Raw genomic sequence first — 13,992 nt, forward strand, 5'->3', positions numbered from 1 at the left:
TTTTTTCAAATTCGACACCTTTTGTATAACAATAATAACAATTGATAGTACTTTATTAAATAACTACCAAATATGATATAAAGTTTTATATTGTTATCCTTCTGTTGTTTTGGAATCTTATTGCAGACTTAAGTTTCACAGTTCAAGTAACACAATTCAATTATATATAATTATAATTATATTTTACCAGAATTTGATACAGAAAAACTGCATAATTTAATGTATAATATCGTACTGGACATTGAGGGTAGGTAAATTTATTATTAGTAATCGTAATTACTTTACAAAATTCATAATATTATGAAATTAATAGTCTGCCATACCATGTACCTACTATATTATTCCCTTTTTTACATTTAATTTTTCAATTGCGATGAGAAATAAAATATTTTGGACAGTACATTGAATACTTAAAATATACAGACATTATTTTACATTTAATATCTACTCAATTTGCTCTCCCTGTCAGAATACTTCCCACTAAGTTTACTGACAGAATACCTATCGGAGTATCTGTCGTCGTTGTGGTAAGGTTTCTCTCCGGCTCTGTAGTGTATCTCCGAAGGTCCTATCGTCTTGGACCAGTGGTGAGTCCAGTAGAGGTCTTCGGGATGAACGCTCGATGGGGCATCTCTGCAGACCACCACGCAATAAATCATGCTTCCGATTAGTGTCAGGAAACCGAATATTAGGAAGACGATACCCAAAATCCTGGAAAGGATAATAGAATGTTAGAAATTATAATTGAAATATTTTAGTAGGCTCTCATTTATGTACTACAAAAAATTACCAGGTGGCAGCGCCACCTCAATAATACAATTTTTTATATCATAAGCAAAGCAATATAAATGGTAACAGTTCATAGCTAAAGAACGCGTTGATTTGAATATCAATATAGATAGTTAAGTATCTATTTCGATAAAGCCGGTGTATTTTAAATGAATTCATTGGTATTGTCTTAAAATAATAAGTAGTGTAAGTGACAAAGCGAGTGAAGCGGGCATTAGAGGATCCAATGTGGGTGTTCGTTTAAAGACACAAACTCTTTCACATGCAAAACTACATACATCAGACTACAGAGACAGTTTATTGTAGCTGTGCATACCTTTTGGTAGACAGAGAGAAAGGGTGAGTGTGTGTGAGTGCTGCGATCTCAACCATTGGTACGTAGAAAGTTCTAGTCAAGATAGCGTCAGCTGGTAAAATAGCAGCTTAAAGTTTAAACGAACTTTTTTCGGGATGAAGAGCTTTTCTACGGAAAAGCGGTAGAGTAGATTTTTTTGTCTCTAATTAAAAAAATCCCTGGCACGCCAGCCGCTATTTTTAGTTTTTGGCATTAAAAGGTTTGCTATCCTTGTACGTGGCAGCAAAAGACTAAGGACAGAGGAGTGGAATGAGCTAGGGGAGGCCTTCATCCAGCAGTGGATCGACCCCGACTGATGATGATTCTTGTGATATGACAAATTACCGCGTGTTACACAGGGTTTCTTAATTTTTACGAACTGCGACCCAAGGTAAAAAAAAGTCCACTGTTAATCAGTCAAGAGCTTTTTTTTTAAAACTAAGTATATGTTAAGAATCCCTTTTATAACGCATTGATCTCTCACTGCTATGTTGTTCGTTTGTTATAATCGTTTAATCCCGTCCAATCAGTCTTTGGCACTGTCATACGATGACGGTTGAGAAATAGCAAATGACACAGTGCTCATATAGATGGTTCAGAATGGCAGATGCGGACATTCGAGACCTTCCGGGTACCATGGCAAACGAGGCCGGAAGAGATGCACTTTTTAATTTCTGTATCGATGTAATAAAAAAGAATAAAAATAATAAATGGTGACATGTAATGATGATTCATGCCGTTCAGATCCAGTGACTGCCATCATATAAGATAGCCTAGGATATACCTAGGATAAGTATATGCTCAGAATATCAGTCCTATGCGACATTTCTTTTACCACGGGAAAAACTCGACTACAAATCGCAGTCCTCAGTTCCCAATGAATACGACAAAATATTCATCAGAATCACTACCGCCTTGCGCTACAAAGAATTTTCCAGGGTTTTTGCAAGGCGGTTTCATAGGCCCTGGCCGAATTCAAATTAGCAATACCCGATGCGGGTAGAAGAATAGTTTTCAATAAGGCATATTATCTCAGCCGGCACAATTTTCATTTGACTAGCATCAAGTAGAGTAGTTTGCGTGCCAAAGTCCTTAAGAAACCTCGGTAGTAAATGCGAGGTATCCATAAAGGCATCTAGAAAAAAAAACTTACACAATGTACCAAATACATCCCTAGGTAGATACAAAAACTACTTACCACACAAATAAGGGTTCGAAGAACTGGATGACTATGACAAATCCTAGCGTGATGAGGATTAAGCCGAGGTTCAGAAGCAACATCAGACAGCACATTCCTCTAATGTTAGGACAGAAGGGATTCGGAGCAGCCATTGCTTCCACTTTCAATCCGGCCTGAAAAGCAGGAATACAAATGTCACCATTCAGTATACAAATAGGTAACCAAAACAATAGTAAGTAAACACATTTAAAAAAATCATTGTTTATACTTTATAATATAATGATGTAATGTAAAAAATTTTTATCAGAAACTCGTTTTTTTCAGTAGTTTTTAATATTGGTACCTTCTCTTATTAAATTCACTGTCCAGTTTGGTGAATTTTACGGAATAAATATTTTTATTTTTACATTTAATTAAAATTTACTCGCAAATATAATAAAATAATACGAAGAACATTTCAAAATATTTTATTTATATCTAGTGTAGGTATGTAAGTATGTAATTAATTACTTGTCTAGACATTTGAATGACGTAGTTACCTCATCGCAAAACACCGAAGACCAGGGCCGACTATAGTTAGGCCGGGGCAGTGAATAGCGAGTCACGATGGTAGTGCTAGTTATTGATCATTTTCGAATGCATTGCGGCAAGCTGTTCGCAATGAATGAAGATTTTCGATTGTATATTTGTTTCAAATTAATCATTATTTTCTACACAGTTTGTTTACCATATTATTGCATTCGAAGAATAAGCATAACTAGCATTACTAACACTACGGTCATTTTTTTCAGCTTCGTACATAGGCCTGAATATAGTCGGCCTTTGTCCAGCCGGAGAAGAGACCTAAATCTGAGTCAGATTTATAGTCTACCGTTAGGTATTTTTGACTTTTTTGTGAATTGCTGAAGAACTACTGCTTTCTAACATTTCTGCATTATCAAAATGTGGAATTTATTAATTTTAAATATTCTATACTCTAAATAATATAAACTTTCACCCATGTGACTGTGTATTTGAGAAAACAAAAAGCTGTTTTTCCCCTATTCATGTATAATGGACTTGGCTGATTTTGAAATCTAGCGACACTAAAATAAATTGTAATAATAATGCAATGGTTTTCACCGATGAAAGACGAAAGTTGTCTACTATTCCATTTGAATCATTTTGAATCTTCCTGAATATTGGAGGTAGTTAGGTACTTTGTAGAATGTACATTCACATTTGCAAATATAAAAATGAGACATAATATTAGATGTTACTTATTGCTTATATTATACTAAATCAACATAGGTACATATTAAAAAACCTTGACAAAGAATCATTATCGAATTACTTAGGCATTACAGAAATTGTAATGTTACGTTTTGGATTTTATTCTTACTGTATGTTTACATTATAAAGAGTATACTATCATAAAAACTTAATACGTAAAATAATAGATACGATTCGTGAGTACAAGAACTACCCAGGTATTAGAATAATAATTATAAAGTATTGGATTTTTTTTTATTAACAATGTGTAGATATGTGCATAATGTCTGTAGATGCCGAAATGTGAAATCCGGATCGCTAAAAACGATTAAAACTGAATAGTACAAAACTCCGCGAATATAAATACCAACTAACATTCGGTGGAACATAATAACATATCTATAAAATAAAAAAAAGGAAATTGCTTGCGTGAGTTTTGCGTAATGGGATGGATATTTCTAGCGACGCCGTGAGATTGTTTTAATTTATAAAATTTTGATAATATAAGATGAAAATACCTTTCTGGAAGTCTTCGACCGTGCCGTTGACGCTACTGACGGTGCGACACCACTTCTGTAGGAGTAAATGCTGCGCGGGGCTCGAGAATGGCGAGAATGTCGACTGAAAATAGCAGAAATAAGATTTGTTTAAAAAATATAGACTACAAAAAATAGAAATATATTGATAGACGATTTAGTCAATCAACTTGGGTAATAAAAGCAGACGACCAAGCAGAATGGATGAGTCTGGTTGACGCGGGCAATAGGGCTAGAAAAGAATAATGTAAAGTGTGGCTTTTATATCACAGCGTTGCCAGGGCTCGAAATGGACCGGAACGCACCGGAGCGCCGTTCCGATTAATAAAATCTCGTAGGAAAATAATTTGACCGTCTGAGCTAGATCGGCCATAAAACAAAAAAACCTAACACTTATTTTTATAAAATACTCATAAATTTAGATAACTATGTTAATATTTTCGTAAAATCATCGAGCGCTCCGGTTCGTAAAATTTTCCATTTCGAGCGCTGAGCGTTGCATGCGATGATACTTTTACGTCACGTGCTCTTTGCGTGTTGACTTGTTACAGCAGATATCTTTGGCACTATGAAGAAGAATTAAATTAAAAGTTTTATTTTTTGTTTCTCCTCCTGTTAATTTACTTCTACGTTATAAATAATAAATAATTCTGCACGCAATATCAAACACACACCGAATTATGGGAGCGGGGAAAGTAAATGGGGGGGGGGGGGGGTTAGTTCCAGAAACGACCGTGCTGACGTAGAAGAATCGGTATGAACGTCGCACTGTATTTATGGTCAACACTTTTCTGTGTTCAGTGACATGCAGTAATGGTGCGGTAGGTTAGGGTCAGCATATTCTGTTGGTTTGAAATTTACTAATACTATTATTTAATGCAGTGATATAAAAATTCGGCGCTGTGAGCAGCTCCCTCGGGGGTCGTGCGTCAGCGTCGCTGTGCTGTATGTTATGGACGGATTATTTTACGTAAAGAGCAATGTACTCAACATAATTTGGTTAAGTTTGATGCTATCAATTCAACCTTATATTCTCGTATATTAAAACGTCTAACTTCATTGGGTCGTAGGTATAGGACTGAGATAAAATTCATGTCTAAATAAAACACGGTTCTTATCGGTTTACAGAAATGAATCCAGCAAATTCATGAATTTTGCCAAAATCGGCTATGAAATTGCTCCACGAACAACGCGTAATTTTTTCATCTCGGTGCTATAGAGATAGTATACGGCCATCTCCACCAGGTACAATTTACATTTTAACCATAATAATACGGTATATATAGAAATTAAAAGGTATCTATATTTAAATATAAAAATGTGAACGCTCTCATGAGGTGAAAATCTTCTAAACCTCTATTGCACGAACGTAATTTTCAATCGCAACAGTGCTTACCTATTATATAATAGTGTACCTACGCTATATAATATAATAATATACATATTTTTTCGTAGAAGCTTTTTAATATAGTCGTAAGTGCTTCGATGTAGCTCCTATTGGAATCTCTCACAAAAATGATTCGTTTCACAGAAAGTCTTTATTATTTACCTGCGATGCCTGTCAGATTTTTTATTATTTTTCACGTCACTCTGTTTACACGGCCCGGCATCACTCATCAGTCATCACCATCAGAGATGCGTCATTCATCAGTCATCACACCTCAATTTCTTTAGGGACGACGTAGCTCCAAATACGGGCGTCATTTAGTTTTTAATTCAATGCCTATTTCAAAAGAGCGTCAGCTATTTATAATGAAGTACACAGAGGCGTGCTTAAGACATTAATTTAAATACGAAATATTATAATTATTGAATCAGCCAATACCACCATCGCGAAGTACTAGAAATTTTGTTGCAACTGCTTGTGTATGACATTTATGTCGGTATGTATTTTTATTTACCTACAGGAAAGTAGAATTAAAAAAAATATAATCAAGAATCTTCACCAGGCAGAGTTGTCACTTGATAACGTTGCACTCCGGATCTAGGATGAAAATGATGTAAGTACCTAATATATTCTAAAAACTTACATAGGTATATTATTTATTTATTACTACATATTATATTAATACAAGTGAATATCATTTGATATAATTTTATGCAAGGTAATTAGGCAAAGAGGCGTATCAGTGTAGTAAAAAGTGCAAAGCTATAAGTAGTCTACTTTGACACATTGTACGCGATGATAATAATTGCATTATGATATTTGTCTTGATTTATCTATCTATCTATAACACATAAGCTGTCTCTGACGCACGTAAATTTGCATACGAAAAAGCTTGCGTCTTTGCATCCCTCTCATACGTGCTGCACTTAATCGCTTAGGAACATATATGCATTTCGCTTACACGCTTACTCACGTAAAATACACCGGCTTTATTAAAATAGATACCCACCAATACATATTGGTCTTCAAATTGACGCGTTATTCTATATCGTTACCCTATATTGTTTTGCTTATTATATAAAAAAATATACATTTGAGCGCATTGAAAAGAATGTTGACATTTTTTTCTAGTTAATATTATAGTATAATATGATATTCCTAATTGTAGTTATATAGTTTATTACTGTAAACGTCATTATCTTCCATGTTCGATCCTAATAAGATTATATGGGCATCCAAGAGTGGAAGTTTGTATCTTTCTCAACCTATTAGGTCCATCTTAGGTCCATACTCTATACACAAATTGAAAAATAATATGTGTACTGGCCAGACCCAGGATTCGAATCTGGGACCCACGATGCTATACCCAATTCGATTAAACTTTTATTTTACGGCTGTTTTATCAGATCATTTTTAAAAAGCTACTGAATTTTATATAAAAAAAAATTGTACATATACCTACTTACTGGTAAAAAATAAAGCTAATCATGCACGTCAATGCACTAGTAATAAAAAAAAACACTAACCATGCCCAAAAGGGCTACCAAGTGTGATAGAAATAATAATTTTATCATCAAATTACCCACCGAAACTAATTTATAATTTGTTTCACAGCAATCTAATTGGACTAGGATAAGGTAAAAGTTTCAGTAAGTACTTACTTTCATATTAGGCAAATAAGATATTACAATCTTCATGTGTTAATCGTAAAGGTATAAAAGTGTTAATAACAATACGAATATGAAAACTATAATAAAAATATTTTCTGTTATTCAATACTTGGGGCAGTTTTGTCAATCTGACAAGATCAATGTTTGATATCACTTATTGTAAATCACTGTGGACCCTACTGCTGATTTGAGGTGAGAGAGAAATTCACTCATTTTCATAGTCGGTCTTATCTATCAGTCAGTGATTGCTATTCTAGGTGCGTCCAACTGTTTATAACCTCTTTTGATGCACCTTTATAATCAGCACTCGAAATGACCGGAGCGCACCTCTTGTTCATGAAATTCCCGAGATTATCGTTCCGTCTCGTGAAAAAATAAAATTTTGCACGCAGCTCACGAATTATTAAAAAGTAATACAAATAATTTCTTTTACATAACATTCCATTTCACGCGCTATTTATAATGTTTTATCAGGGAACCCCTGTTCAATATTTGGGTATATTAGAGATAAAAAATATATTCACACTTTAGATCTAACTTAATAATTGAGTCGTCAGGTCTTTTAGCTGAGTATAACAAAGCCAAGAAATACGACTGTCCAAATTATATCGTTTTTCCCCTGGGTTCGAGTGATTTAGCCCCTGGGGACCTCTGCTCTGAAAACGGTGGCTGAGATCGGTCGTCACTTTACTGATAAAACATGTGAGTGCCGTTCCCGAGACAGTGAATAAGCATAGGAATCCAAAAAGGTAATGCAATCTTCGTTTTGGATACTCTTGAGGTATCTGAGCTGCTACACCGGTTAGAGGAAGAGAGTCGCAAATACGGCCTCCTTATTAATAGGAATAAGACCAAGTTAATCGTTGTTGATCGGGCCAACCTTCTACCAACACCAAGTACACTCCAAAACCTCGAAACAGTCGACGAGTTTGTATATCTGGAATCGACCATGATGATGGTAAGGGAATGGAAGGCAATTGATGCCTTTGAGATGTGGTGTTGACGCCGAATGCTTCGCATTTCTTGGACGAAGCACAGGACGAACCAGTCAATCATCCAGAGACTGAAGATAAAGGAACGGCTCTCGACGGTATGTTTGAGAAGAATTCTGCAGTTTTTTGGACATATTATCAGGCGTGGACCGGACAACCTGGAGAGACTGGTAGTTTTGGGTAGCCTCCAGGGAAGGCGAAGCAGAGGAAGAGCGTCTGCGCGATGGAGCGACCAAGTGAAAGAGCTGATTGGGGGCACCATCCATTCTGCCCTGAGAGAAGCGGAAGATCGAGAAGGATGGAAAGTCTTGGTCGCTCAAAGGATGGCGAAATTTAAATGTGGTCACGATTCTCAGCCATGAGTGCACGACCAAGAAGAAGAATAAGAAGAGGTATCTACTATAGTAGATATTTTATATATTAGAGGAAACCTAGGATATCAAAAGTTGTCATGCGACTCTAAGCAGCGTGAACATTCAAACTTCTTAAATTTGTATAAAGAATTACGAGACAATCGTTAGAACCTAGACAATGCACTTTTTTCAGATATGATATTTATGATAATGTAGTAGGTAGGTACATTGAATTAAAATAAAGACCCCCCATGGGCACTGGTGACACTGAGGAGTCTTCTGGAGTATAGTTCCGCCACTGAATCTAAGCCACACGCAACCCGTCATTATCTTTTTGATTTATAGGATATTTGTTCAATGGTACGGACGTAGAAAATATTAATAACCGTACTGAATACGATCTGGAATCGCTATCAAGTGTTGTAAATGTAATACAAATAGTCCGTATTACTTTCCCAAATATAATACCTGTTATGAAAAACGTTCTTTTTTTAAGCTGCGAAGTTTCAGGTACGGTTTGTATACTTACATTATAATATTTATATAAGATTAATGATTATAAAAACAAAAGCAAACAAATAAATATTATTTTATGTTAACTTCAACAATGTGGTATTATAATTTATATTTGTAGGTTACATTCCGTCAAAAATATTTGGATAAACAAAAACGCTTTGATATTTGGCTGAGCTATAAACATCTAAAGATTAAATGGTAATTGATAATTTTGACTTTTTAAATTAGGGCCCACATGCGCCACGTAGGTGAAAATGGAGCTTTTATGGTATTTTCATAGCATAAGCCTGGACATTCTTTAAACGTTGTAGATAATCTATTTATATAATTTTGAAGGCTTATTATTCTTTATATTTATTTTAAACATTTGATGACTGCATAAAGTATTTTTATTACATAAAATAGTATTCTTTTAAACCTCTCGATCTAATGTTTTAGAATATAGTCATATTTCAGTACATCCATGTGCAGTGGTGTTAAGATTTTTTACTTTTGGGCTTATTAATTTTTAAACGCATTTATAAAACTATTAGTAAAATTGTTGTTAACATTATATAGTGAAATATTTACGATAAAAAAATATTTATAATCTCTGTGATCCCAAATTTGACGAGAATTTGGCATTTTATTATTAAAAAATGGGCACGATTAACACAATTTAAGATAATTCTAAAGATACTGATTATAAGCCTAAGAATAAGGTAGTATTTTTTTGAAATACGCCATTTCGATTGGCATTTCTCAGTGGTTAAGCTACAACATACGGCCGTAGCCATAAATTGACAAACGATAAGTAGGGGATAAGATCATGTTAACGCGCGTGTTTGAATATGTACCGAACCAAAAATCGTTTTTTTTTCAGTTAAGTTTTTACCTAAGCGAGCTAAGGATGCTGCAAGATTGTAGTGATCAGCTCTGCAGAGATTAATAATTAGAATTATCGTTTTCCTATTGAGTATTTTAGTGGCGTAGTTTGGTTTTACTAGTATAAAAATGTTTTGTCTTTGTGTTACGTATACCTAGTAAAATGAGCAGCTTATTATTTATAATAATGTGTATGTCATAAATAAAATGTATTTTTAAGATAATTTCTTTCGAACAGGTGTTTTCGAACAATGTCTTACATGCCTCCAGAGATAAGGATGTACCAGATTCGTTTTATGGGTTGTTATGTTATGATGACCACTAATTGATTACCTGGAGCAAAACGCAATTAGGTTTTGTGAACAACTTAAACTAGACCAGACTCGGGACGGATATAATTAAATAAATTATTAATGGATGCCTTAACCCCATGGGGTCGAAACTGTTTTAAAACGTATTGCATCGTGATGGCCTACTGACTTTATGGAGAGAAATAATGTGATGTTTATCGTAGTGTTATGTACATATTTTGATAAAATAAAAATTGTGGAACGCACACAGATAAATTTTGGATAATAGCATCGTGATAAGCCAGATAAAACCTGGATCTTTTTTTGATATATTTTACTTATATTTTGATCTCTTCCATTAATTTTTTTTAATATCACAGCCATATAAAGTACAACAACAAAAAGTAAAAAAAAACAGTCACTAGTCACCACATATCTATCTACTCCATATTCAACAATGCCATTTATTTCGATATAGTTATAATCTTAATAGGTTCGTTTTAATTTGGTGCACTGAAAGATTTAAAAAAAATCTTATTGTATAGAGATGGAACCTAAATGTATGAAATTGAAGCAAAAACAGTACCAATGGTCCACTGATTAATTTAGTTACAATTGAACTTCCAATAACAGAACTTCATACTACTATGGCATTTATTTGTCGATTAATTTTGTAGTTTGTATAAAAAGACAATCCATTGCGATGTAAATACTACACTTCGGCAGTATTATTTATTTGAAAAATCATATAGAATTTGTGTAAAATTGTTTATAGCTGTACTCGAGTAAAAAAGCACAATGGATACAAAAAATGGCCGCCATTGCGTACGTAAGAAAACCGGAAATGCAACTGAGCGATCTTAATATTTGCGGAGTTTACCAACTTACCCATGCTTCATGCGCTTGCAAAATAGTTTCAAATGTCTTAACATAAATAACGTATAAGATTCTTTATAATATTATAGTTAAAATTCTTTGGCTGCAATATTCGCGAAATGATCCATAATGTACCCTTTTATTTACGATTAATTACTGAGTCATTAAAATCAGCAAAATCTTAGTAAAACTCAAAACATTGTATCGCAGAATGAAAGTAGTGAAGTCAGATAACAATCAAATCGGTTAAATAAATCATAATACTAAATAGTTTTATAGATTGTTCAATATAGTAGGTATGAACATATGTTATCACTAGTTAATTTATTCGATATGCTCCATTCGGCGAATACTATACGTTTGAAGTGGCCTTAAAAAGACCTTTGAATGTAAAATTAATCTATATTAAAAAATATCACTATTTCGTAACGTACGGTTAATTTTTTTTTTCACAAAGAGTAGGTTCTATAGAAATAGCGATTTTTTATGCATTTCACTGGATCTTACTCTTAATACACGTGGCTTTTCTTTTCTGTTAATCGATTAATTATTAATTATTTTATAACAGTATTTTAATTGACCTCGAAATTATATGTGAATATAACTAACAGTATAAGTCGAGGTAAAGGTAAACATCCCATATCTAATAGAGTTATATCATATTAATTGAAATGCCACGTATATTAGTATATTGGTACCGTGCGATAAAAAAATAATTTATTACTTAGTTAATAGATAGTTTGAAAATGCTCTAATTATTGTTTCTTCGGAGGGGTTGAAAGTGTTGTCGGCATGAAAATAGCTTCGAAATTTATAGGTAAAATACCGCCATGTTACGCTGTTTGAATCATATCATTATCATACCTTACGGCTTATTTTATATGTTCACGTCGTGGAGCTGATTTTAGACTATACAATGAATGATGTATTGAAATATTATTAGGTTTATATATATCGCCAGGAGTGTGACAATCCGGAGTGGATTTTAGTACTCCTCCAAAGTTCCATTTATATCTAGTCCAGTGGTTTCCAAACTGTATGTTACTACGCCACCCTTAAATTTTTTTTTATCTTGGCGCCTCCACCCTCTTTACTTCATTAAATAATTACATACACCTTTTTAAATAGTCACCAATGTACTAAATACAAAAATGAAAAAAATAATTAAAAAAATAAACAAGGTTTTACTACTTACATTATTATATTCATTTTTAAATTAATTTGTTTTTCATGCGATGAATGTGTTTGTTTATTGGCACAATTATTAGTAGTCAATCCAAACTCATCATTGTTCATTGACAAATGGCGGGAAAAAACTTTGGCGGGCCCACCCTCCTATTGCTGAGGTTAAGGGCAGTATAGTGCTCTAATGTAGTGTTTCCTAAATTATACACGGCAGTTATCATTTAAGTAGGTAGATATATAAATCATATCAAATTGCAACGCACAACCATACATTTAAAATATTGAGTAGCCCCGAAATAAAGCAGCGCTGTAGGCGATTTTTTAAAAACTATTAATAAAATAATGTGAATAAATTCCAACCAAATAGACAAGTTTAACAACAAATTATCGTTTCATAACAAATTTGCCTCAAATTTCAACATTATGATTTGACCCTTTTATTTCATTTTTTCACGAACTAGGTTTGTAAACTTTTCGCGCACCCCTTTGCCACACTCCGCGCCTCCCAGTTTGGAAATCGCTGATCTAGTCCATGTTTAAAATCGGTGTCCCAAACACAGAGTCATTGACAGTTCCATCTCGAAAGCAAATCTCGATCGGTCTCTCTATGTTGACTATTGTAATTTCTGTCGGTATTTTAATTAATTTTTGGATTTAATAATATTATAGCATTACTACATATTATTGGTATTTCAGATACGCATAGTTTCGTTGGGTCTAATCAACGCCAACTATAGGCAGGGTAAAGCTAGTTAATGATTATCTTCGATTGTATATTTCATTCACTCAATTAACGCATCATCATTTATCTCAATATGAAAGAATCATAATTTTCTATAAACAGTTTACCATAATATTGCACTGAGAGTATGCGCAATAACTAGCACTACAATCGAAATTCTATAATGGCCTGACTATAGTGGGCCTTGATCTACTCTAGGTCATAATTCCGACATGTAAAAATCACCATTAGTGAAAATATTGACAATGAAAATCGATAAAAAGATTGCGCTACCTACGTATATATTGTACCGATGCAAATGTTTTCTATGTGGTAGTACATGGAAGATACTTGGGACATGGTGAATGTATCTATGACGTAAACCTAGAATGACCTAACGATATCCAATCGATATGTCGGGATTTTGACTGTCAGAATTGCATCCCTTGTTGGTTATTAGGATTTTTTGAAAGTTAAGAAATCTTTACTTGAATACTAATTATATTATTAGTAATACTATAGCAACCAATATAATCAATGTTTTCATACAACCAAATTGAATTGAATTATTTTTGTTTTGGTCAATGTAATACAGAATAGGTCTTAATTATTGTTGTATGTGCAAGGTACGGTATTGGAGATTCTAAAGAAATGCAGAATACAGCCTAGCGTTGTCATTTTAATGAGTCTTATGTGGACATAATGACTTTTTAGTTTAGTAATATCTATGTAATTACGAAATAGAAATATGTAATAACAATGCAATACACTGTATGAAGAGTCTTCCCTATTTTACAACGTTTTTCTTAGCTCGTATTCTTATTTGTCCGGTGGTTGTTTGTCCGGTACAAATCTTGCAATCGATTTTTAACTAACTTCCCGACTAGCTAGACATTTCAAATTTTTAGAATATGTCGGAACACGATGCCAATGCATTTTTTAATATTTTTAGCCATATTTAAGTAGAATTGATTTCATTTTCAGTTAATTCTGTTTTGAATGAAAAGTTATTTTGATACTATTATTGGTTGTTAAAGGGTCCTAGCAA

At 33.6% G+C, this 13,992-nt stretch overlaps 1 protein-coding gene across 2 annotated transcripts in view; it reads right to left on the reverse strand.

The window, feature by feature from the left end:
* Window positions 1-302: 302 nt before the first annotated feature.
* Window positions 303-13,992, reverse strand: part of LOC147063490 (uncharacterized) — a 221,739-nt gene continuing 208,049 nt past the window's right edge. For both annotated transcript variants that reach the window (XM_085959553.1, XM_085959554.1), the window contains 3 exons: window positions 4,073-4,175; window positions 2,322-2,476; window positions 303-711 (listed from right to left, as the gene is read on the reverse strand). In XM_085959553.1, coding sequence (XP_085815679.1) covers window positions 438-711; window positions 2,322-2,476; window positions 4,073-4,175 — 532 coding nt within the window. In that variant the 3' untranslated portion in view covers window positions 303-437. The remainder of the gene's footprint in view (window positions 712-2,321; window positions 2,477-4,072; window positions 4,176-13,992) is intronic.

Source organism: Rhyacophila brunnea, unplaced genomic scaffold (genome assembly GCF_057557595.1).
Source record: "Rhyacophila brunnea isolate RB1 unplaced genomic scaffold, BYU_Rbru_1.0 scaffold_9, whole genome shotgun sequence".
Classification (NCBI taxonomy): Eukaryota; Metazoa; Arthropoda; class Insecta; order Trichoptera; family Rhyacophilidae; genus Rhyacophila; species Rhyacophila brunnea.